The sequence below is a fragment of the Oncorhynchus nerka genome, linkage group LG24, assembly GCF_034236695.1.
Source record: "Oncorhynchus nerka isolate Pitt River linkage group LG24, Oner_Uvic_2.0, whole genome shotgun sequence".
NCBI lineage: Eukaryota > Metazoa > Chordata > Actinopteri > Salmoniformes > Salmonidae > Oncorhynchus > Oncorhynchus nerka.
Genome location: NC_088419.1, coordinates 28,365,947 through 28,389,837, shown reverse-complemented (window position 1 = coordinate 28,389,837; position 23,891 = coordinate 28,365,947). Strand labels below are relative to the sequence as shown.

Here is a 23,891-nt window from a genome sequence, read left to right as displayed (position 1 = left end):
TACATCCGGTTAAATATCTGTCTCATTGTTCTATCTGTGCGTTTCAAGAGTGAATGTAAGAGCAGTACAGACAGACAGATCAAGTTAAGATAATACGACTTTGATCTGGTATTTGACGACGCTCTTATCCAAACCTGATGTTTGTGACTACTTTGTTTATTTTCTGTCTTGGTTGACATCGTGACAATATTGTGCGGTAAGTAGCTAAACTAATTGATATTCTTAAATTGCACATATTTTTCTTGCCTCAGCCACAATCGATGTAATTAACTATGTATTTCAGTAGCAGGTGATCCTGTCTGTGTTGCTTTGCAGCGTCAGTGAAATACAGTCAGTCAATGAATTCATAAATTCATGCAGATTATTATTGTTAAACCAATCAATATTTACATTGTGTAATGCAATCTGACCTTTACTTTATCAGAAAATGGTGTATTGTGATAAGAAAGAACTGTTGTGACAGTAACCAATAAAAACGAATAGATACATTTATTTTTGTCAGAGCGAGAGTGTTGATTGATTATGCGTTGAACGTTATCCCCGACCAACGGGCTGTGTATACTTTCACTTTCTGATTACTGGAAGAGCAGTACAGACAGACAGATCAAGTTAAGATAATACGACTTTGATCTGGTATTTGACGACCCTCTCATCTAAACCTGATGTTTGTGACTACTTTGTTTATTTTCTGTCTTGATTGACATCGTGACAATATTGTGCGGTAAGTAGCTAAACGAATTGATATTCTTGAATTGCACATATTTTTCTTGCTTCAGCCACAATCGATGTAATTGGCTATGTATTTCAATAACAAGTGAAGCTTTCTGTGTTGCTTTGCAGGGTCAGTGAAATAGTAAGTCAATGAACTCACAAATTCATGTAGATTATTATTGTAAAACCAATCAATATTTGCATTGTGTAATGCAATTCGAACATTTTGTATTGTTGTGACAAGAATGAGCTGTTGTGAAAGTAACCAATAAAAACGAATAGATCAATTATTTTTGTCAGAGCAAAAGAGTGTTGGCTGAATATGCGTTGAACGTTATCCCCGACCAACGGGCTGTGGACACTTTCACTTTCTGATTACCCGAAATCAGGAGGATGTTTCACGCGTGAAAGTAGAAGCAGTACAGACATGTTTACATAACATGTTAATAAGATAATATCACTTTTGATCTGGTATTTGACGACCCTCTTATCCAAACGTTGGGACTAGTTTGTTTATTTTCTCTGTTGATTGACATCGAGAGAGTATTGTGCAGGTAAACAAATTTATATTATTAAATTGGGCATATTTTTCTTGCCCCAACCACAATGTAATTAGGCTATGTACTGTATTTCCATGTATGGGTAGCTGCAGCACAATATGGCAATCTGGAGTATTGGCGAGTAGGTGTGTCGAAAGGAGTGTGTGTATGGAAATCAAGTCAGCTAGTTGGGCAGATTTGTTGCTACCGTCTTGCGTGGCTGATTGGGCTGGACGACGAGTAAAATCGGCAACCAGTGCAGCAGTGTTGTATCAACGTACTTGCCGATTTAAAGTGCTTCAAACTGGGTATCATGGTAGTGTCGCAGGCGGTAGCTAACGTGGCCATTTTTTATCCACGGGATATATTTAAAGTACAATAGCAGCCTGGCATACACAATAAATAACACATTTTGATAACCATCTATACTGAACAAAAATATAAACGCTTCCTGCAACAATTTAAGGATTTTATTGAGTTACAGGTCATACAAGGAAATCAGTCAGTTAGACCCACCCTCTTGGGAGCCAGGCTCACCCACGGGGGGCCAGCCAATCAGAGTTAGGTTTTTTTTCCCCACAAAAGGGCTTTATTACAGACAGAAATACTCCTGTTTCATCAGCTGTCCAGGTGGCTGATCAGATGATCCCGCAGGTGTAGAAACCAGATGTGGAGGTCCAGGGCTATCGTGGTTACACGTGGTCTGTGGTTGTGACGTACTGCCAAATTCTCTAAAATTATGTTGGAGGCAGCTTATGATAAAGATATTAACATACAATTATCTGGCAACAGCTCTGGTGGACATTCCTGCAGTGAGCATACCAATTGCATGCTCTCTCAAAACTTGAGACATTTTGTGGAAACTTGAGGCATTGTGTTGTGACAAAACTGCACATTTTAGAGTGGCCATTTATTGTGCCAAGAATGAGGTGCACCTGTGTAATGATCATGCTGTTTAATTAGCTTCTTGATATGCCATACCTGTCAGGTGGATGGAATATATTGGCAAATGAGAAATGCTCACTAACAGGGATGTAACATTGGGGAGAAATGAGCTTTTATGGAACATTTCTGGTATCTTTTATTTCAGCTCATGAAACATGGGACCGACACTTTACACTTTATATTTTTGTTCAGGGGATGTCGCCTTGATACATACATACATACATACATACATACATTACATTACATTACATTAAAAAAAGCAAAAAAGTATTCAGCCACCAATTGTGCAAGTTGTGATGTTTGGGGGCTGTTGCTGGGCAACACAGACTTTCAACTTCCTCCAAAGATTTTCTATGGGGTTGAAATCTGGAGACTGGCTAGGCCACTCCAGGACCTTGAAATGCTTCTTACGAAGCCACTCCTTCGTTGTCCGGGCGGTGTGTTTGGGATCATTGTCATGCTGAAAGACCCAGCCACGTTTCATCTTCAATGCCCTTGCTGATGGTAGGCTTTGTTACTTTGGTCCCAGCTCTCTGCAGGTCATTCACTAGGTCCCCCCGTGTGGTTCTGGGATTTTTGCTCACCGTTCTTGTGATCATTTTGACCCCACGGGGTGAGATCTTGCGTGGAGCCCCAGATCGAGGGAGATTATCAGTGGTCTTGTATGTCTTCCATTTCCTAATAATTGCTCCCACAGTTGATTTCTTCAAACCAAGCTACTTACCTATTGCAGATTCAGTCTTCCCAGCCTGGTGCAGGTCTACAATTTTGTTTCTGGTGTCCTTTGACAGCTCTTTGGTCTTGGCCATAGTGGAGTTTGGAGTGTGACTGTTTGAGGTTGTGGACAGGTGTCTTTTATACTGATAACAAGTTCAAACAGGTGCCATTAATACAGGTAACGAGTGGAGGACAGAGGAGCCTATTAAAGAAGAAGTTACAGGTCTGTGAGAGACGGAAATCTTGCTTGTTTGTAGGTGACCAAATACTTATTTTCCACCATAATTTGCAAATAAATTCCTAAAAAAATCGTACAATGTGATTTTCTGGATTTTTTTCCTCATTTTGTCTGTCATAGTTGAAGTGTACCTATGATGAACATTACAGGCCTCTCTCATCTTTTTAAGTGGGAGAACTTGCACAATTGGTGGCTGACTAAATACGTTTTTGCCCCACTGTACATACATACATACATACATACATACATACAGTTGTCGTCGGAAGTTTACATACACTTAGGTTGGAGTCATTAAAACTTGTTTTTCAACCACTCCACAAATTTCTTGTTGAGTGTATGTAAACCTCTGACCCACTGGGAATGTGATGCAAGAAATAAAATATTAAATAAATAATTCTCTCCACTTTTATTCTGACATTTCACATTCTTAAAATAAAGTGGTGCTCCTAACTACTCCTAATTTTTACTAGGATTAAATGTCAGGAATTGTGAAAAACTGAGTTTACATGTATTTGGCTAAATTTCCGACTTCAACTCCACATACGGTCTACTACTCATTGGGGAGGTCTACTACTCAATGGGGAGGGCATGAACGGCAACAATACCGGGACACAGTACCCTTGCTCCCGCTTGACTGAGCACTACTGTCCTGCAACGGCATGGGAAGTAGCTACCTAGTGGCCAATGTCAGGGGTGAACGTCACAGTAATCACACACATACAACACATGAAGCAACAGTAGACCCCATCGTCAATACCTTTAATAAGTAACTTTTAAATATGACTCATCATCTGGCTTGAAAACAGAAGTCTAAACTATATCTCAATGTAAGGTAGTTGCGTAATAAATAATGGATGAAAAAAACCTCACAAGTTCAATCAAAACTCCTTTCGACACACCCATTTCTTTCGACACACCCACTCCTTTCAACATGCTCACTACTTTCCTTTCGACACACCCACTCGCTCATTTTTATTTGGTCGCCATGTTGGGATACAGCTACCCTCTTGTCTGTATTTCAGTAACAGGTGATCCTGTCTGTGTCGCTCTGCAGGGTCAGTGAAATACAGTCAGTCATGAACAATAAGGAGGTAAAGATGCTGCAAATGTTCAAAGACCTCTCTTTCCTAGTTTGTTATTCATTTTCTTCTATAGATATGTTATTGGCATTAGGGATATTTGCAGATGGAAATATTAGCACCTTTAAGTAGGCCTCAAGAGGACCTCTTGTCAGATGCAATGGGCAACTACTCAGCCACAGGAGGCAAGCCAAACACACTTCCTACAGACGTTAACAAAGGCCCTATCATTCAAGAATCAATTCAAGATGTTAACAAACTTCCCACAGACAGCGAGAATTCATCCGAGTTTACTTACCCTTTCTTTCTAAAATTATCTGCCGAAATTGTTGCCACCCCTATTACTAGCCTGTTCAACCTCTCTTTCGTGTCGTCTGAGATTCCCAAAGATTGGAAAGCAGCTGCGGTCATCTCTTGACCCAAACTGCTACAGACCTACCCTGCCTTTCTAAGGTCTTTGAAAGCCAAGTCAACAAACAGATTACCGACCATTTTGAATCCCACAATACCTTCTCCGCTATGCAATCTGGTTTCAGAGCTGGTCATGGGTGCACCTCAGCCACGCTCAAGGTCCTAAATGATATCTTAACCGCCATCGATAAGAAACAATACTGTGCAGCCGTATTCATTGACCTGGCCAAGGCTTTCGACTCTGTCAATCCCCACATCCTCATCGGCAGACTCGACAGCCTTGGTTTCGAGCACACGATTCAAAATCGAATGACACACCAAATGTGATTTTTATTTCTATTAGCTAGTGTTGAGTGTTAAAGTGTGTTTATTCAATGTGGGGAATGCATATGACATGGAGACCTATGAGCAGAATAACATCCAGGTACTGCATGTGTAGCATATACTCTCATTTCAAACTTTGGTTCTTGTCAGCTGATATTACCAACTGTACAATTAAATTAGATCATTGACATGAATTAAATGTTAAATATGCGGCGTTAATAATAAAGCATGCAATAAAGCATTGTAATCTTAGCAATTGTTTATAATACAATCTGGTGTGATTTCTGAACTTTTCTCTCTGTTGCAGCAGGAACCTCCAAAAGGTATGCCTACTGTGAAATCAAACATATATTTTGCGGTATCTGGGTCGCAATTAACTTGTGTTAACCGCCTGTAGCAGGATATCAAAGAGTCCTGAGATCAGTATTGCAATCATCTTCTATTTATTTAACATTTTAACATTTCAGGGGAATAGGAACAATGGGCATCTTGGCAAAAAAAGGTTGTGTCTGATAACAATAGGGCTGCTACCTATCAGTTCGTGCTGGTCGTGGTGCTGTCCATGGTACAGAACTTTTGCACGCCCATACACTGAAAAAAATGAAGGTTCTTAAATGGTTCTTCCTCAGCTCTTAAGGTTTCTTGGAGAACTCTTGCCCAAGAATAACCTTGCATCGACAGTTCTTCAGAATTCTAAAAGATTCTTTAAATGTATAGAAAGCCTGCAGATGTGTCCCTTTCATAGCACACAGCAAATTGACCAGTGTTGATTTGTCAGTGTAACATTTCTAGTGTCGATGCAATAATTAAATTAACAATTAAATTAACACTCAGTGGTGTAAAATAACCCCACTGCTGGTGTTAATAGCCAGCATTGAACCAAAACCATGCCCATTATTATCATATTTCCCAGCATGCTCTTTTGCAGGTAGATTTTTAGAATAGTTTGTTTTAATATCTATGTTTTTGCATGTACAGTACCAGTCAAAATTTTGGACACACCTTCTCATTCCAGGGTTTTCCTTTTTTTTTTTTTTTTACTATTTTCTACATTGTAGAATAATAGTGAAGACATGAAAACTATGAAGTAACACATATTGAATCATGAAGTAACCATAAAAGTGTTAAACATATCAATATATTTTACATTTGAGATTCTTCAAAGTAGCCACCCTTTGCCTTGATGACAGTTTTGCACACTCTTAGAATTCTTTCAACCAGCTTTATTCTTTCAACCACATCACATGATTCCTGCCGCAAGCTCTGGACCATTACACCGGATCATCGCAGCTAGCTAGCTGTAATTGAGTGGCTACTGTTAGCTAACGCCTCTGTCCCGAAGCAAGCACGAGTTAGCCTTGAGCTAGACCCATATACCAGCTAACTTCTTGGGCTACAATACCTCTTTTGCCAACTGGCCTGGACCCTTTATTGTCAACACGGAGCCCCGCCTATCCATCACGACTGGTCTGCCAATGTAATCGTCCAGTGTGGTTTCAACAGGCGATGTCGCCGAAGACTGATCTGCTAGCCCCGGCCCGCTAACTCTCATTTGTTGACTTCTGTAACCGTAAAAGCCTTTGTTTCAGCACACTCCGCCAACCCTGATGTCCTAGCCATGTCTGAAACCTGGCTTAGGAAGGCCACCAAAAATGCTGAAATTTCCATCCCCAACTACAACATTTTCCGTCAAGATAGAACTGCCAAATGGGGTGGAGTTGCAATCAACTGCTGAGATAGCCTGTCGAGTTCTGTCATACCATCCAGGTCTGTGCCAAAACAGTTTGAGATTCAATCTTTAAAAATCCACCTTTCCAGAAGTAAGTCTCTCACTGTTGCCGCTTGTTATAGACCCCCCTCAGCCTCCAGTTGTGCCCTGGACACCATATGTGAATTGATTGCCCCCCATTTATCTTCAGAGTTCGTACTGTTAGGTGACCTAAACTGGGACATGCTTAACATCCCGGCCATCCTACAATCTAAGATAGATGCCCTCAATCTCACACAAATGATCAAGGAACCTATCATGGACAACCCTAAATCCGTAAACACGGGCATCCTCATAGATATTACCCTGGCCAACTTGCCCTCTAAATACACCTTTTCTGTCTTCAACCAGGATCTCAGCAATAACTGCCTCATTGCCTGCGTTCGTAATGGGTCCGCGGTCAAACGACCACCCCTCATCAATGTCAAATGCTCCCTAAAACACTTCAGCAAGCAGGCCTTTCTAATCGACCTGGCCCGGGTATCTTGGAAGGATATTGACCTCATCCCGTCAGTAGAGGATGCCTGGTTATTCTTTAAAAGTGCTTTCCTCACCATCTTAAATAAGCATGCCCCATTCAAAAAATGTAGAACTAAGAACAGATATAGCCCTTGGGTCACTCCAGACTTGACTGCCCTTGACCAGCACAAAAACATCCTGTGGCATACTGCATTAGCATCGAATAGCCCCTGTAATATGCAACTTTTTAGGGAAGTTAGGAACCAATATACTCAGTCAGATAGGAAAGCAAAGGCTAGCTTTTTCAAACAGAAATGTGCATCTTTTAGCACAAATTCTAAAAGGTTTTGGGACACTGTAAAGTCCATAGAGAATAACAGCACCTCCCCCCAGCTGCCCACTGCACTGAGGCTAGGAAACAACAAGCATTTTTCTACGATTGGCCATGCTTTCCACCTGGCTACCCTGGCTAACAGCTCTGCATCCCCCGCAGCAACTTGCCCAAGCCCCCCTCCTGCTTCTCCTTCACCCAAATCTAGATAGCTGATGTTCTGAAAGAGTTGCAAAATCTGGACCCCTACAAAATCAGCTGGGCTAGACAATCTAGACTCTCTCTTTCTAAAATTATCCGCCGCAATTGTTTCAACCCGTATTACTAGCCTGTTCAACCTCTCTTTCGTATCGTCTGAGATCGCTAAAGTTTAGAATGCTGCCGCGGTCATCCCCCTCTTCAAAGGGGAAACACTCTAGAACCAAACTGTTACAGACATCATATCTATCCTGCCCTGTCTTCGAAAGCCAAGTTAACAAACAGATCATCGGCAATTTCGAATCCCACCGTACCTTCTCCGCTATGCAATCTGGTTTCCGAGCTGGTCATGGGTGCACTTCAGCCACGCTCAAGGTCCTAAACTATATCATAACCGTCATCAATAAAAGACAGTACTGTGCAGCTGTCTTCATCGACCTGGCTAAGGCTTTCGACTCTGTCAATCACTGCATTCTTTTCGGCAGACTCAGTAGCCTTGGTTTCTCAAATGACGGCCTCACCTGGTTCACCAACTACTTCTCAGACAGAGTTCAGTGTGTCAAATCGGAGGGCCTGTTGTCCGGACCTCTGGCAGTCTCTTTGGGGATGCCACAGGGTTCAATTCTCAGGCTGACTATTTTCTCTGTATATATCTTACCGATCCTTGACTTCGGCGATGTCATTTACAAGTAGAGTGCCTCCAACACTCGACTCAGACTACATCCAATTTGCTATCACAGTGCCGTCCGTTTTGCCACCAAAGCCCCATACACTGCCCACCACTGCGACCTGTATGCTCTCGTTGGTTGGCCCTCGCTTCATATTCGTCGCCAAACCCACTGGCTCCAGGTCATGTATAAGTCTTTGCTAGGTAAAGCCCCACCTTATCTCAGCTCACTGGTCAACATAGTAACATCCACCCGTAGCACGCGCTCCAGCAGGTATATATTTCACTGGTCATCCCCAAAACCAACACCTTCTTTGGCCGCCTTTTCTTCCAGTTCTCTGCTGCCAATGACTGGAACGAATTGCAAAAATCACTGAAGCTGGAGACGTATATCGCTCTCACTAAGTTTAAGCATCAGTTGTCAGAGCAGCTTACCGATCACTACACCTGTACACAGCCCATCTGTAAATAGCCCACCCAACGACCTCATCCCCATATTGTTATTTTTTTTGCTCTTTTGCACCCCAGTATCCCTACTTGCTCTTCATCATCTGCACATATTTCACTCCAGTGTTAATGCGAAATTGTAATTTATTTCGCCACTATGGCCTATTTATTGCCTTACCTCCCTAATCTTATTACATTTAGACACACTGTATATACATTTTCCCAACTTGTTATTGACTGTACGTTTGTTTATCCCATTTGTAGCTCTGTGTTGTTGTTTCTGTCTAACTGCTTTGCTTTATCTTGGCCAGGTCACAGTTGTAAATGAGAACTTGTTCTCAACTAGCCTACCTGGTTAAATAAAGGTGAAATAAAAATAAAATATATATGTTTTTTTAAAGGTAGTCACATGGAATGCATTTAAGTTCATTTGTGGAATTCCTTTCCTTCTTAATGCGTTTGAGCCAATCAGTTGTATTGTGACAAGGTAGGGGTGGTATGCAGAAGACAGCCCTATTTGGTAAAAGACAAGTCCATGTTATGGCACGAACAGCTTAAATAAGCAAAGAGAAACAACAGGCCATCATTACTCTAAGACATGAAGGTCAGTCAATGTGGAAAATGTCAAGAACTTTGAAAGTTTCTTCAAGTGCAGTCACAAAACCATCAAGCGCTATTAAACTGTCTCTCAATGAGGACCGCCACAGGAAAGGAAGACCCAGAGTTACCTCTGCTGCAGAGGATTAGTTCATTAGCGTTAACTGCACCTGTCAGCGATTGGGTGCAGAGTTATAGCGGAGTCAGAAGCAGGACACAGGTATTGAGTAACATAAATGAGTTTACTCAAAATATCAAGCAAAAATCCAAATAGAAACATACAAAAAACACTACATTTACATTTACATTTAAGTCATTTAGCAGATGCTCTTATCCAGAGCGACTTACAAATTGGTGCGTTCACCTTAAGACATCCAGTGGAACAGCCACTTTACAATAGTGCATCTAAATCTTTTAAGGGGGGTGAGAAGGATTACTTTATCCTATCCTAGGTATTCCTGAAAGAGGTGGGGTTTCAGGTGTCTCCGGAAGGTGGTGATTGACTCCGCTGTCCTGGCGTCGTGAGGGAGTTTGTTCCACCGTTGGGGGGCCAGAGCAGCGAACAGTTTTGACTGGGCTGCGCGGGAACTGTACTTCCTCAGTGGTAGGGAGGCGAGCAGGCCAGAGGTGGATGAACGCAGTGCCCTTGTTTGGGTGTAGGGCCTGATCAGAGCCTGGAGGTACTGAGGTGCCGTTCCCCTCACAGCTCCGTAGGCAAGCACCATGGTCTTGTAGCGGATGCGAGCTTCAACTGGAAGCCAGTGGAGAGAGCGGAGGAGCGGGGTGACGTGAGAGAACTTGGGAAGGTTGAACACCAGACGGGCTGCGGCGTTCTGGATGAGTTGTAGGGGTTTAATGGCACAGGCAGGGAGCCCAGCCAACAGCGAGTTGCAGTAATCCAGACGGAGATGACAAGTGCCTGGATTAGGACCTGCGCTGCTTCCTGTGTGAGGCAGGGTCGTACTCTGCGGATGTTGTAGAGCATGAACCTACAAGAACGGGCCACCGCCTTGATGTTAGTTGAGAACGACAGGGTGTTGTCCAGGATCACGCCAAGGTTCTTAGCGCTCTGGGAGGAGGACACAATGGAGTTGTCAACCGTGATGGCGAGATCATGGAACGGGCAGTCCTTCCCGGGAGGAAGAGCAGCTCCGTCTTGCCGAGGTTCAGCTTGAGGTGGTGATCCGTCATCCACACTGATATGTCTGCCAGACATGCAGAGATGCGATTCGCCACCTGGTCATCAGAAGGGGAAAGGAGAAGATGAATTGTGTGTCGTCTGCATAGCAATGATAGGAGAGACCATGTGAGGTTATGACAGAGCCAAGTGACTTGGTGTATAGCGAGAATAGAGAGGGCCTAGAACAGAGCCCTGGGGGACGCCAGTGGTGAGAGTGCGTGGTGAGGAGACAGATTCTCGCCACGCCACCTGGTAGGAGCGACCTGTCAGGTAGGACGCAATCCAAGCGTGGGCCGCGCCGGAGATGCCCAACTCGGAGAGGGTGGAGAGGAGGATCTGATGGTTCACAGTATCGAAGGCAGCCGATAGGTCTAGAAGGATGAGAGCAGAGGAGAGAGAGTTAGCTTAAGCAGTGCGGAGGGCCTCCGTGATACAGAGAAGAGCAGTCTCAGTTGAATGACTAGTCTTGAAACCTGACTGATTTGGATCAAGAAGGTCATTCTGAGAGAGATAGCGGGAGAGCTGGCCAAGGACGGCACGTTCAAGAGTTTTGGAGAGAAAAGAAAGAAGGGATACTGGTCTGTAGTTGTTGACATCGGAGGGATCGAGTGTAGGTTTTTTCAGAAGGGGTGCAACTCTCGCTCTCTTGAAGACAGAAGGGACGTAGCCAGCGGTCAGGGATGAGTTGATGAGCGAGGTGAGGTAAGGGAGAAGGTCTCCGGAAATGGTCTGGAGAAGAGAGGAGGGAATAGGGTCAAGCGGGCAGGTTGTTGGGCGGCCGGCCGTCACAAGACGCGAGATTTCATCTGGAGAGAGAGGGGAGAAAGAGGTCAGAGCACAGGGTAGGGCAGTGTGAGCAGAACCAGCGGTGTCGTTTGACTTAGCAAACGAGGATCGGATGTCGTCGACCTTCTTTTCAAAATGGTTGACGAAGTCATCTGCAGAGAGGGAGGAGGGGGAGGGGAGGAGGATTCAGGAGGGAGGAGAAGGTGGCAAAGAGCTTCCTAGGGTTAGAGGCAGATGCTTGGAATTTAGAGTGGTAGAAAGTGGCTTTAGCAGCAGAGACAGAAGAGGAAAATGTAGAGAGGAGGGAGTGAAAGGATGCCAGGTCCGCAGGGAGGCGAGTTTTCCTCCATTTCCGCTCGGCTGCCCGGAGCCCTGTTCTGTGAGCTCGCAATGAGTCGTCGAGCCACGGAGCAGGAGGGGAGGACCGAGCCGGCCTGGAGGATAGGGGACATAGAGAATCAAGGGATGCAGAAAGGGAGGAGAGGAGGGTTGAGGAGGCAGAATCAGGAGATAGGTTGGAGAAGGTTTGAGCAGAGGGAAGAGATGATAGGATGGAAGAGGAGAGAGTAGCGGGGGAGAGAGAGCGAAGATTGGGACGGCGCGATACCATCCGAGTAGGGGCAGTGTGGGAAGTGTTGGATGAGAGCAAGAGGGAAAAGGATACAAGGTAGTGGTCGGAGACTTGGAGGGGAGTTGCAGTGAGGTTAGTGGAAGAACAGCATCTAGTAAAGATGAGGTCGAGCGTATTGCCTGCCTTGTGAGTAGAGGGGGAAGGTGAGAGGGTGAGGTCAAAAGAGGAGATGAGTGGAAAGAAGGAGGCAGAGAGGAATGAGTCAAAGGTAGATGTGGGGAGGTTAAAGTCGCCCAGAACTGTGAGAGGTGAGCCATCCTCAGGAAAGGAGCTTATCAAGGCATCAAGCTCATTGATGAACTCTCCGAGGGAACCTGGAGGGCGATAAATGATAAGGATGTTAAGCTTGAAAAGGCTGGTAACTGTGACAGCATGGAATTCAAAGGAGGCGATAGACAGATGGGTAAGGGGAGAAAGAGAGAATGACCACTTGGGAGAGATGAGGATCCCGGTGCCACCACCCCGCTGACCAGAAGCTCTCGGGGTGTGCGAGAACACGTGGGCGGACGAAGAGAGAGCAGTAGGAGTAGCAGTGTTATCTGTGGTGATCCATGTTTCCGTCAGTGCCAAGAAGTCGAGGGACTGGAGGGAGGCATAGGCTGAGATGAACTCTGCCTTGTTGGCCGCAGATCGGCAGTTCCAGAGGCTACCGGAGACCTGGAACTCCACGTGGGTCGTGCGCGCTGGGACCACCAGATTAGAGTGGCCGCGGCCACGCGGTGTGGAGCGTTTGTATGGTCTGTGCAGAGAGGAGAGAACAGGGATAGACAGACACATAGTTGACAGGCTACAGAAGAGGCTACGCTAATGCAAAGGAGATTGGAATGACAAATGGACTACACGTCTCGAATGTTCAGAAAGTTAAGCTTACGTAGCAGGAATCTTATTGACTAAAATAATTCAAATGATACAGTACTGCTGAAGTAGGCTAGCTGGCAGTGGCTGCGTTGTTGTTGTTCTATCTCTCTATAGTGCTGTTTCTTGTATTATGGTCTCTTGTTTCTTTAGAGGTTTCACTTTGTTGTCCTTTTCTTTTCCTTTTTCTTCTGTCCTTATTTTGTCTTCCTTTCTTCTGTTAACTAGATATTTTTTGTTGTTATTCTTTGTAAGCTAGCTAGCTTCTTCCAGGAGAGTCCCTAGCAACTGCTTAGCAACAAGTAAACAATTCAGCTAGCAATTCAGCTAGCTAAGATAACTGTACAGTTTTATGAAAAATAGTTACTTCTTCAAAAGCCTGTCTTTTTGGTTTGTTCCTTGTTTTGTCTTCTATTGAGTCTTGCAGTTTTCTCTTGATTTTTTCGATGTACTTCACTCTAAAAAACCATTTAAATCTCAATATATACAGGAGCTCATTTTTCAGCAGCTGCTCAATTTGGAACTCCGGAACACATAATACACTAGCACATAACACAACCACTAACGACATAAACAATCACGGACAGAACAGGAATGTATGCCAGAGGGTTAAATAAGGAACGTGATATGTAATAGAAACCAGGTGTGTGTGTAATACAGACAAAACAAAACAAAACTGAAACATGGATCGATGGTGACTAGAAAGCCGGTGACGTCGACCGCCGAACACCACCGGAACAAGGAGAAGGGCCGACTTCGGCGGACGTCGTGACAGCACCTCAGAAATTGCAGCCCAAATAAATGCGTCACAGAGTTCATGTATCAGACTTGTCTCAACATCAACTGTTCAGAGGAGACTGTGTAAATCAGGCCTTCATGGACAAATTGCTGCAAAGAAACCACTACGAAAGGACACCAGTAAGAAGAGACTTACTTGGGACAAGAAACACAAGCAATGGACATTAGACCGGTGGAATCTGTCCTTTGGTCTGATTAGTCCAAATTTCTGATTTTTGATTCTAACCGCCCTGTCTTTGTGAGATGCAGAGTAGGTGAATGGATGATCTCCATATGTGTGGTTCCCACTGTGAAGCATGGAGGAGGAGATGTGGGGGTGCTTTGTTGGTGGAACTGTCAGTTATTTATTCAAGTCACACTTTTTTTAGCTGCTTTTTGTTCTATGTTGCTATGTCTGTATGCTACGTCTTGCTTGTCCTATGTTGCTATGTCTGTATGCTATGTCTTGCTTTTCCTATGTTGCTATTGTCTATATTGTAATTGTTTTAATAACCTGCCCAGGGACTGCGGTTGAAAATTAGCCGGCTGGCTAAAATCGGCACTTTTACTGAAACGTTGATTAATGTGCACTGTCCCTGTAAAAAAAAAAAAAACTCAACTCAACCAGCATGACTACCAGAGCATTTTGCAGCGATACGCCATCCCCTCTTGTTTGCGCTTAGTGGGGCTATCATTTGTTTTTCAACAGGACAATGACCTAAAACACACCTTCAGGCTGTGTAAGGACTATTTGACCAAAAAACAGTGCTGTGCTGCATTAGATGACCTGGCCTCCACAATCACCCGACTTCAACCCAATTGAGATGGTTTGGGATGAGTTGGACAGCAGAGTGAAAGAAAAGCAGCCAACAAGTGCTCAGCATATGTGGGAACTCCTTCAAGACTGTTGGAAAAGCATTTCCCCTGAAGCTGGTAGAGAAAGCCAAGAGTGTGCAAAGCTGTCATCAAGGCAAAGGGTGGCCTCTTTGAAGAATCTACAATATATTTGGATTTGTTTACCACTTTTTTTGTCAAAGTCATTCCTTGGAGGGCCTAGAGTCTGCTGGTTTTTGATTTCTCCTTTCAATTAAGACCTAAACAACCAGAGGAGGGGAGTTCCTTACTAATCAGTGACTTTAATTCCTAAATCAAGAACAAAGGAGGAGAGAACTCGCAGACACTCGCACTCTGTGGAATGAGTTTTCCCTATGGCATCACTCTCAAGAACCGCACTGCGAAGTTCCGCTATCTCCAATTTTATTGCATCGCTCTGTTCTCTGAACTTATCTTGCTGTGATCTTCTTTCCTTACGTCATTTTGTCGGTGCTCATCAATTTTAGCGGACACTGCCTGTAAAGACTTAACAAGGGATTCCCGCAGGCTAGTTAGATGTCTTTATTGTAGCTGAGGCTTCTAGCACAATTTAAGTTAGCCTACAACACTGCCATTTATGGTCTCATGACATAAATAACACAGCAGCTCACTGTAACCAGTAGCTTAACTGAGGTGACATCACCAGAGGAGAGTGTCGTCATGGCTTTCTGTCCCACCGTCGTTACATTCAGCATACGTTGCTAGGCTTCTCATATCCATTGTTAAGAGTTGACATATATTTTGTTTCCTAAACCTGTCATTCTTGTAGTGATGCACAAAGGTTGTGTCTGAAAACAATAAGCCTACTAGCTATCAGTTTGCGCTGGTCGTTGCGCTGTCCATTGTCCTAAATAATTGTGCGCAGGTCTATAGTTTGCGCTGATCGTGGCGCTGTCCGTGTTGCTGAATGTTTGCGAGCCCATAGAATGTTTGCCCCGATATCTACTGTAGTTTGTGCTGCTGTGGCGCTGGTATGGTGCTGAATGTTTGTGCACCAGTCGAACAGTTATGGTCCCCAATTGGTCAATCACACCGCGATATCACCAGGACTTTGCTAAAAGTTCCACTATCTCCAACTTTTTGCATCCAACTTATTGGGCCGTGCTCATTTTAGCGAGATCTGCTTTCCTTCCATTGAAAATGAATGGGCTCTGTCATTTTGTCAGTGCCCATCAATTTTAGCGGACATTGCCTGTAAGGGCACAGCAAGTGATTCCCGCAGGGTAGTTAGATGTCTTTATTGTAGCAGAGGCTTCAATACAATTGAAGTTAGCCTACAACGCTGTCATTTAGGGAACGTGCAACTGAGATCCATCATGATGGCAGGCTGTAAGACTCTTTGAATATGCTTATGTTGTAACTGAGGTGTCACAGTTTCTTAACCACATACTTAAACCATATGTTTATTATTCTATAGAGTTGAAGATGGAGAAGTTCTTTACCATTCTGACCGGGAATACTCTGGGGTCTCATGAGGAAATAAATCGCCGGCTCACTACAAAAGGTTTAACGAAGGTGACGTCATCGGCGGAGAGTGATGTCATCATTGCTTTCTGTCCCATTGTCTCTCGTGCCGGGACTGATATTGAAGCAGCACTGCAGCAGATTCCTGGTAATCTTGGCACCCAGAACCAAGTGTACTGTAACAGTCTGTCATCAGAGACTATTTCCAGATCAACAATATCCATAAAGAAACTTCTCAAAAAATGTAATCTTATTCCAAATGCTCTTATTTGTCCCTCACTCTCTTGACAGCTGGTAAACCTACCATTTTGGTAGTGAAGCATCACACCTTCAACCCAGACTACACTGTACCTGACAGCAGCAGACTAGTGACCAGAGGTGATGTAATACTCACAGTGGACTGTCTCTTCCATGAGAGCCAGGGACTATTGGAGTGTCATCGCAATGAAGCAGCATTCAAAAAGATTGTGAACATAATACTGCCAATGGTAATGTAGTTTATCCAGTGGGGTAATGCAAGCTTCAGTTGGGAATACTAACACAAAGTAGCACCTCCTGGATACTTACCTATGCTATGTATTTTAACTTGCAGAATGACTGGGTGAATATTGAAGCCAGTGAAGCCAATGAAGCCCTTGAGCATAAAATCTTGGAGGTATTTTTTTCTAATTTCAGATTTTGGTACTTTGCTCAACGGCTGATGTGAGTGTACAACTGTACAAAAATGTACAATGTATTATGCTGTTGTCCAGACACTTTCCTAGGAATGATTAAACATATTTAATCTGGACTGTCAAGACCGCATTAGACCACTTAACTAAAGCCTAGACATTAGCTTTGGGAACTAAAAACAATCCATAAGCAATGAAGCAATCAGCAGGGTTACTAATTACATGGCTACACTGCACCCCCCTGTGACCTCCTCTCTGTAGCAACCCCAGCAGCTAATAGACATTGAATGGGTGATCAGAATGAGTCACAGCACCAAAAAACTGTTAACTTTGATGCAAAATTGAGAGAGTTTACTTTCTGGGGTAATTTCTGAACTTCTCTCTCTGTTGCAGCAGGATTTTCCAAAAGGTAAGAAAGTACCTGTTATAAATCGAACATTGATATTATACCCACAGTTGGGAAGCTTATTACGTTTCCCTGCACTGCAGCACAGGTTAAGAAAAGTGCGGCTGCAAAGTGGATACAACTGCACCTTCAGGGGCATATTTCCGAAATGTCCCCTATGTATTTCATGACATACTTTGCAAACAAATTTGACGCATGTGAATGTACCACAATGTACCATTGTTGCAGCACAGGCATGTTTTACCTAAATGTTGTTTCTCTCTGTAGTGCCAAGGATAGCTCTACTAGCTATTGTATCTGGGAATACTCTAGGGTCTCATGAGGGCATAACACAGCAACTCACCGCAACCACTAGCTTAATTGAGGTGACATCACCAGAGGAGAGTGTCGTCATGGCTTTCTGTCCCACCGTCTCTCATGCTGGGACTGATATTGAAGCATCACTGCAGCAGATTCCAGGCAAATCAGTAATCTGACCAAATTCCTCTGACAGCTATTGTCTTCCATGTTTAGATGGGTAGAAATACAAGTAATTGACAATGGCAACAGTAACTTGTGCATGTTATTACATTCAGCATACGTTGCTAGGCTTCTCATATCCATTGTTAAGAGTTGACATATATTTTGTTTCCTAAACCTGTCATTCTTGTAGTGATGCACAAAGGTTGTGTCTGAAAACAATAAGCCTACTAGCTATCAGTTTGCGCCGGTCTTTGCTCTGTCCATTGTCCTAAATAATTGTGCGCAGGTATATAGTTTGCGCTGATCGTGGCGCTGTCCGTGTTGCTGAATGTTTGCGAGCCCATAGAATGTTTGCCCCGATATCTACTGTAGTTTGTGCTGCTGTGGCGCTGGCATGGTGCTGAATGTTTGTGCACCAGTCGAACAGTTATGGTCCCCAATTGGTCAATCACACCGCGATATCACCAGGACTTTGCTAAAAGTTCCACTATCTCCAACTTTTTACATCCCTCTGTTCTCTGAACTTATTTGGCCTTGCTCATTTGAGCCAGATCCGCTTTCCTTCCATTGAAAATGAATGGGCTCTGTCATTTTGTCGGTGCCCATCAATTTTAGCTGACATTGCCTGTAAGGGCACAGCAAGTGATTCCCGCAGGGTAGTTAGATGTCTTTATTGTAGCAGAGGCTTCAATACAATTGAAGTTAGCCTACAACGCTGTCATTTAGGGAACGTGCAACTGAGATCCATCATGATGGCAGGCTGTAAGACTCTTTGAATATGCTTATGTTGTAACTGAGGTGTCACAGTTTCTTAACCACATACTTAAACCATATGTTTATTATTCTATAGAGTTGAAGATGGAGAAGTTCTTTACCATTCTGACCGGGAATACTCTGGGGTCTCATGAGGAAATAAATCGCCGGCTCACTACAAAAGGTTTAACGAAGGTGACGTCATCGGCGGAGAGTGATGTCATCATTGCTTTCTGTCCCATTGTCTCTCGTGCCGGGACTGATATTGAAGCAGCACTGCAGCAGATTCCTGGTAATCTTGGCACCCAGAACCAAGTGTACTGTAACAGTCTGTCATCAGAGACTATTTCCAGATCAACAATATCCATAAAGAAACTTCTCAAAAAATGTAATCTTATTCCAAATGCTCTTATTTGTCCCTCACTCTCTTGACAGCTGGTAAACCTACCATTTTGGTAGTGAAGCATCACACCTTCAACCCAGACTACACTGTACCTGACAGCAGCAGACTAGTGACCAGAGGTGATGTAATACTCACAGTGGACTGTCTCTTCCATGAGAGCCAGGGACTATTGGAGTGTCATCGCAATGAAGCAGCAGTCAAAGAGATTCTGAAGAAGCTTAATATACATCCTGAGGTATTCTATAATTTGTACACTATTTTAAATACAATATGACTCTATAGAACACATTTTATACAAGGAGAACCAGTTTGAATTCCTTATTTTTTCACAGATTGCAGTTTCTTCCTTTTACCCTCGTATCAACTGGCGGTAAGTATATTAATTGATATTATTGTTTACATGAACACAGGTCACATCAAGATAAGATGAAAGTACAATTTCAAATGTTATGTTAGCTTCAGTAATCAAAATTGAATTCTGCAAATTGATACCACACTAGCTCCTAGTTGTACTGTTAATTGTTCCTGGGTGTTTTCCAGTGTGAAGAAGGCAATGATGCTGACATTGCTTTTATGAATAACAGGAAGATTAAAGGGATACTTCGGGATTTTGGCAAGGAGGCCATTTATCTCCTCCCCCCAGAGTCAGATGAACTTGTGGATATGATTTTGATCTCTCTGTGTCCAGTATGAAGGAAGTTAGACGTAGTTTCATGAGCCAATGTTGACTAGCATTAGCACAATAACTAAGTCTATGTGTCAACGTTCGTTGAACGGATCAGACCAAGGCACAGCGTGGTATGCGTACATTCTCTTTATTAAAAGAATGAACACCGAACAAACTAACAAAATAACAACCGAAACGTGAAGCTATACAATATTGTGCTGACAGGCAACTATACATAGTCAAGATCCCACACCAGAAAGTGGGGAAAAGTCCTGTCTAAATATGATCCCCAATCAGAGACAACGATAAACAGCTGTCTCTGATTGGGAACTATATCAGGCCAACATAGATATACAAAACCCCCTAGATCTACAAAAACCCTAGACATACAAAAAACTAGAGTACCCACCCTAGTCACACCCTGACCTAACCAAAATATATAGAAAACAGAGATATCTAAGGTCAGGGCATGACACTATGGGTTTCTGCTACCATGCTATTCGATACCCATAGCCTTCCAGTCATTGCGCTAACGCTATTTAGTAATTGCACAAGCGCTAGTTAGCAACTTCCTTCAAACTGCACACAGAGACATAAAAATTATATCCACGAGTTCATCTGACTCTGGGGAAGTATATAAAGGGGCTCTTTGTCAAAACTCCAAAGTATCCCTTTGATGAAAAACATATCCAATGGATGTTTAGGATTTAGGATGCCACAACAAGGACCTGACTCTCATAAAGCTGAAGGATATTAGATTTATATTAGGACAAGATACTGTCAGTAACATCTGATGTGGTTTTGTTTCTTTAGGTTGGCAAAAGATTGGTTGGCCAGAGTGACTGAGCCTTACACTGCAACAGTTGAAGTGCCTGTTTGCAATCATGAAGTGCAACATTAAGATGAAGCACATTGCTCCCCAGGCTTTAAGATATAATAATGAGCGAATAAGTGGATTGAAGTCTGATTTTGAAAAATGTCTATTCATAGTCAAAACATTTGACAATTTAACCCTAGAAATATAACTAACTATAAGCGTTAGAATATGCACTTATAGCCTAAGTGAGTCTAGAACAGCTAAAGTGTGTTTTGTCAAAATTGCTTAATAATTAACTCCATTAATGTGGATAAGTATAAAGATAATGTAATATAATGCTTGAGACAACTTTTGATGGGAGTATAAATAAATATACACTACCTGCCAACAGTTTTAGAACACCTACATTCAAGGGTTTTTCAATATTTTTACTATTTTTTTTTACTATTTATAATAGTGAAGACATCAAAACTATGAAATAACACATATGGAATCATGTAGTAACCAAAAAAGTGTTAAACAAATCAAAATATATGACATTTTTTGAGATAATTCAAAGTAGCCACCCTTTGCCTTGATGACAGCTTTGCATTCTCTTAACCAGCTTCACCTGGAATGCTTTTCCAATAGTATTGAAGGAGTTCCCACATATGCTGAGCACTTGTTGGCTGCTTTTCCTTCACTCTGCAGTCCGACTTATCCCAAACCATCTCTATTTGTTTGAGGTCGGGGGATTATGGAGGCCAGGCCATCTGATGCAGTATTCCATCACTCTCCTTCCTTACACAGCTTGGAGGTATGTTGGGTCATTGTCCTGTTGAAAAACAAGTGATAGTCCCACTGAGCCCAAACCAGAGGGGAAGGCATATCGCTGCAGAATACTGTGGTAGCAATGCTGGTTAAGCGTGCCTTGAATTCTAAATAAATCACAGACAGTGTCACCAGCAAAGCACCTCCACACCATAACACCTCCTCCTCCATGCTTTATGGTGGGAAATACACATGCGGAGATCATCCATTCACCCACACCACGTCTCACAAAGACACGGCGGTTGGAACCAAAAATCTCCAATTTGGACTCCAAACCAAAGAATACATTTCCACCGGTCTAATGTCCATTGCTCGTGTTTCTTGTCCCAAGCAAGACTCTTCTTATTATTGGTGTCCTTTAGTAGTGGTTTCATTGCAGCAATTAAACCATGAAGGCCTGATTCACACAGTTTCCTCTGAACAGTTGATGTTGAGATGTGTCTGTTACTTGAACTCTGTGAATCATTTATTTGGGCTGCAATTTCTGAGGCAGGTAACTCTAATGAACATATCCTCTGCAGCAGAGGTAACTCTGGGTCTTCCTTTCCTATGGCGGTCCTCATGAGAGCCGGTTTCATCATAGTGCTTGATGGTTTTTGCAACTGCACTTGAAGAAACTTTCAAAGTTCTTGAAATGTTCTGTATTGACTGACCTTCATGTCTTAGAGTAATGATGGACTGTCATTTCTCTTTGCTTATTTGAGATGTTCTTGCCATAATATGGTCTAGGTATTTGACCAAATAGGGCTATCTTCTGTATACCCCCCCACCTAGTCACAACACAACTGATTGGCTCAAACACAATAAGAAGGAAAGAAATTCCACAAATGAACTTTTAAGAAGGCACACCTGTTAACTACAATGCATTCCAGGTGACTACCTTATGAAGTTGGTTGAGAGAATGCCAAGAGTGTGCAAAGCTGTCATCAAAGCAAAGGGTTGCTATTTGAAGCTCAAATATAAAACCCTTTTTTGGTTACTACATGATTCCATATGTGTTATTTCATAGTTTTGACGTCTTCACTAGTATTCTACAATGTAGAAAATAGTACAAATAAAGAAAAACCCTTGAATGAGTAGGTGTTCTTAAACTTTTGACCGGTTGTGTGTATATAAATATATATACTTTATTATGCTACATACTGTGATTTTGCAGACACAGGGTTGATCATAATCATGTGGCATTTCAATATAGCTGAAATTATATTTTTGTTGTTGTTGCATTACCACGTTATCCTGAAGTGTTTTGGCTCAATGGCAGCCCTGGCATTTGGGTGTGGAATAAAGAGAAAATAACTACTCGAACATCAACAGCTGTAACCTACTAAGCCCACGTGGCATATAAGATATTATTCAAGAATCAATAGATACATCAGGTTTAAAGGTAAGACCCAGGTACAGACAATGTTGAAGTAACAAAAGTGTATTAAATCGAACACGGGCAGGCAAAGGAACGGGACGGCAGGCAGGCTCAGAATCAGGTCAGGCAGAGGTCGGTAAATCCAGAGTAGTGGGGCAAAGGTACAGGACGGTAGGCAGCCTCAGAGCAGGCAGAAAGGTCAAAACCGGGAAAACTAGGAAACGGGCGCTATGAACAGGACAGGAACATGGGGAAAACCCCTGATAGGTCTGAATGAACGAAACAAACTGGCAACAGACAAACCGAGAAGACCGGTATAAATACACAGGGGATAATGGGGAAGATGGAGGGGGTGGAGACAATCACAAAGTCAGGTGAAACAGATGAGGGTGTGACAAGGGGCCTATTAAATTACTATTCAACAGAATTGAATATCTCAGATTGTACCTTTTAATAAAAATGAATTAACACATCTGAGGGAGTGTCAATTTGTGTCAGCTGCATGTATTTTTTCTTCATACTGTACAAAAAAGGAGCATAGGCAACCCTTCTTTCTTCAAGCCTTATTTAGGTCAATAACTATTGTTCATTGTGTTGAATTTCATTTAATCAGAATGTAATCTGGGGTGGAAAATTCTAAACGTAATCCTTGGGACGTCCCAACTCTGTAACGGCAGATCTCCTCTTCGTCTGAAGAGGAGTAAGAATCGGACCAAGATGCAGCGTGGTAAGTGTTCATGATGATTACTTTAATAAATAAACTGAACACTATGAAATACAAAACAATAAATGTGAACATGAACGAAACCGAAACAGTACCGTGTGGCGACAAACACTCACACGGAAACAAACACCCACAAACCAACAGTTAAACCCAGGCTACGTAAGTATGATTCTCAATCAGAGACAACTAACGACACCTGCCTCTGATTGAGAACCATACTAGGCCGAAACAGAAACCAAACATAGAACAACAAACAGACTGCCCACCCCAACTCACGCCCTGACCATACTAAATAAAGACAAAACAAAGGAAATAAAGGTCAGAACGTGACAGTATCCCCCCCAAAGGTGTGGACTCCGGCCGCAAAACCTGAACCTATAGGGGAGGGTCTGGGTGGGCGTCTGTCCACGATGGCGGGTCTGGCGCGGGACGTGGACCCCACTTCACCATAGTTTTGGTGAGCCTCTTAGCCCGCCTCCATGGCCTCTTTAGAGCATCGACCCTCGCCGCCAATCTTGGACTGGGGACCCACGCCACGGGTCCCAAATGGACGGGAGACTCCGGCAGCTCCGGAGTGAAGGGTGATTCTGGCTTCGCCTGGCTGACTGACGGCTCTGGCTTCGCCTGGCTGACTGACGGCTCTGGCGGCTCCTGGCTGGCTGACGGCTCTGGCGGCTCCTGGCTGATTGGCGGCTCTGGTGGCTCCTGGCTGGCTGACAGCTCTGGAGGATCCTGGCTGGCTGACGGCTCTTGAGGCTCCTGGCTGGCTGGCGGCTCCTGGCTGACTGGCGGCTCTGGCGGCTCCTTGCTGACTGGCGGCT

General features: G+C 43.4%; 1 protein-coding gene across 4 annotated transcripts; it reads left to right on the top strand.

Moving 5' to 3' along the window:
* Positions 1-22,818, top strand: LOC115107787 (uncharacterized). Of its 4 annotated transcripts, none has more exons than XM_029631418.2 (9): positions 1-196; positions 15,951-16,145; positions 16,289-16,485; positions 16,590-16,652; positions 17,062-17,077; positions 18,387-18,581; positions 18,725-18,927; positions 19,025-19,062; positions 20,173-22,818. In XM_029631418.2, exons 2-9 carry the CDS (start codon positions 15,959-15,961, stop codon positions 20,258-20,260), a joined length of 987 nt encoding a protein of 328 aa, XP_029487278.2. In that variant the 5' UTR covers positions 1-196; positions 15,951-15,958; the 3' UTR covers positions 20,261-22,818. The 4 variants fall into 4 exon arrangements, with proteins under 4 accessions (XP_029487278.2, XP_064864859.1, XP_029487279.2 ...); XM_065008787.1 differs by lacking the exon at positions 1-196 and adding an exon at positions 227-721 and having other exon boundaries at positions 17,065-17,077; XM_029631419.2 differs by lacking the exon at positions 1-196 and adding an exon at positions 228-721.
* Positions 22,819-23,891: the final 1,073 nt, after the last annotated feature.

Bases quoted from the DNA above. Each gene is read 5' to 3' on its own strand.
- LOC115107787 (XM_029631418.2), top strand. From the start codon at position 15,959: ATGGAGAAGTTCTTTACCATTCTGACCGGGAATACTCTGGGGTCTCAT. The intron at 16,146-16,288 runs GTAATCTTGGCA...CTCTCTTGACAG, and splicing joins AGCACTGCAGCAGATTCCTG to CTGGTAAACCTACCATTTTG. The intron at 16,486-16,589 runs GTAATGTAGTTT...TTTAACTTGCAG, and splicing joins TGAACATAATACTGCCAATG to AATGACTGGGTGAATATTGA.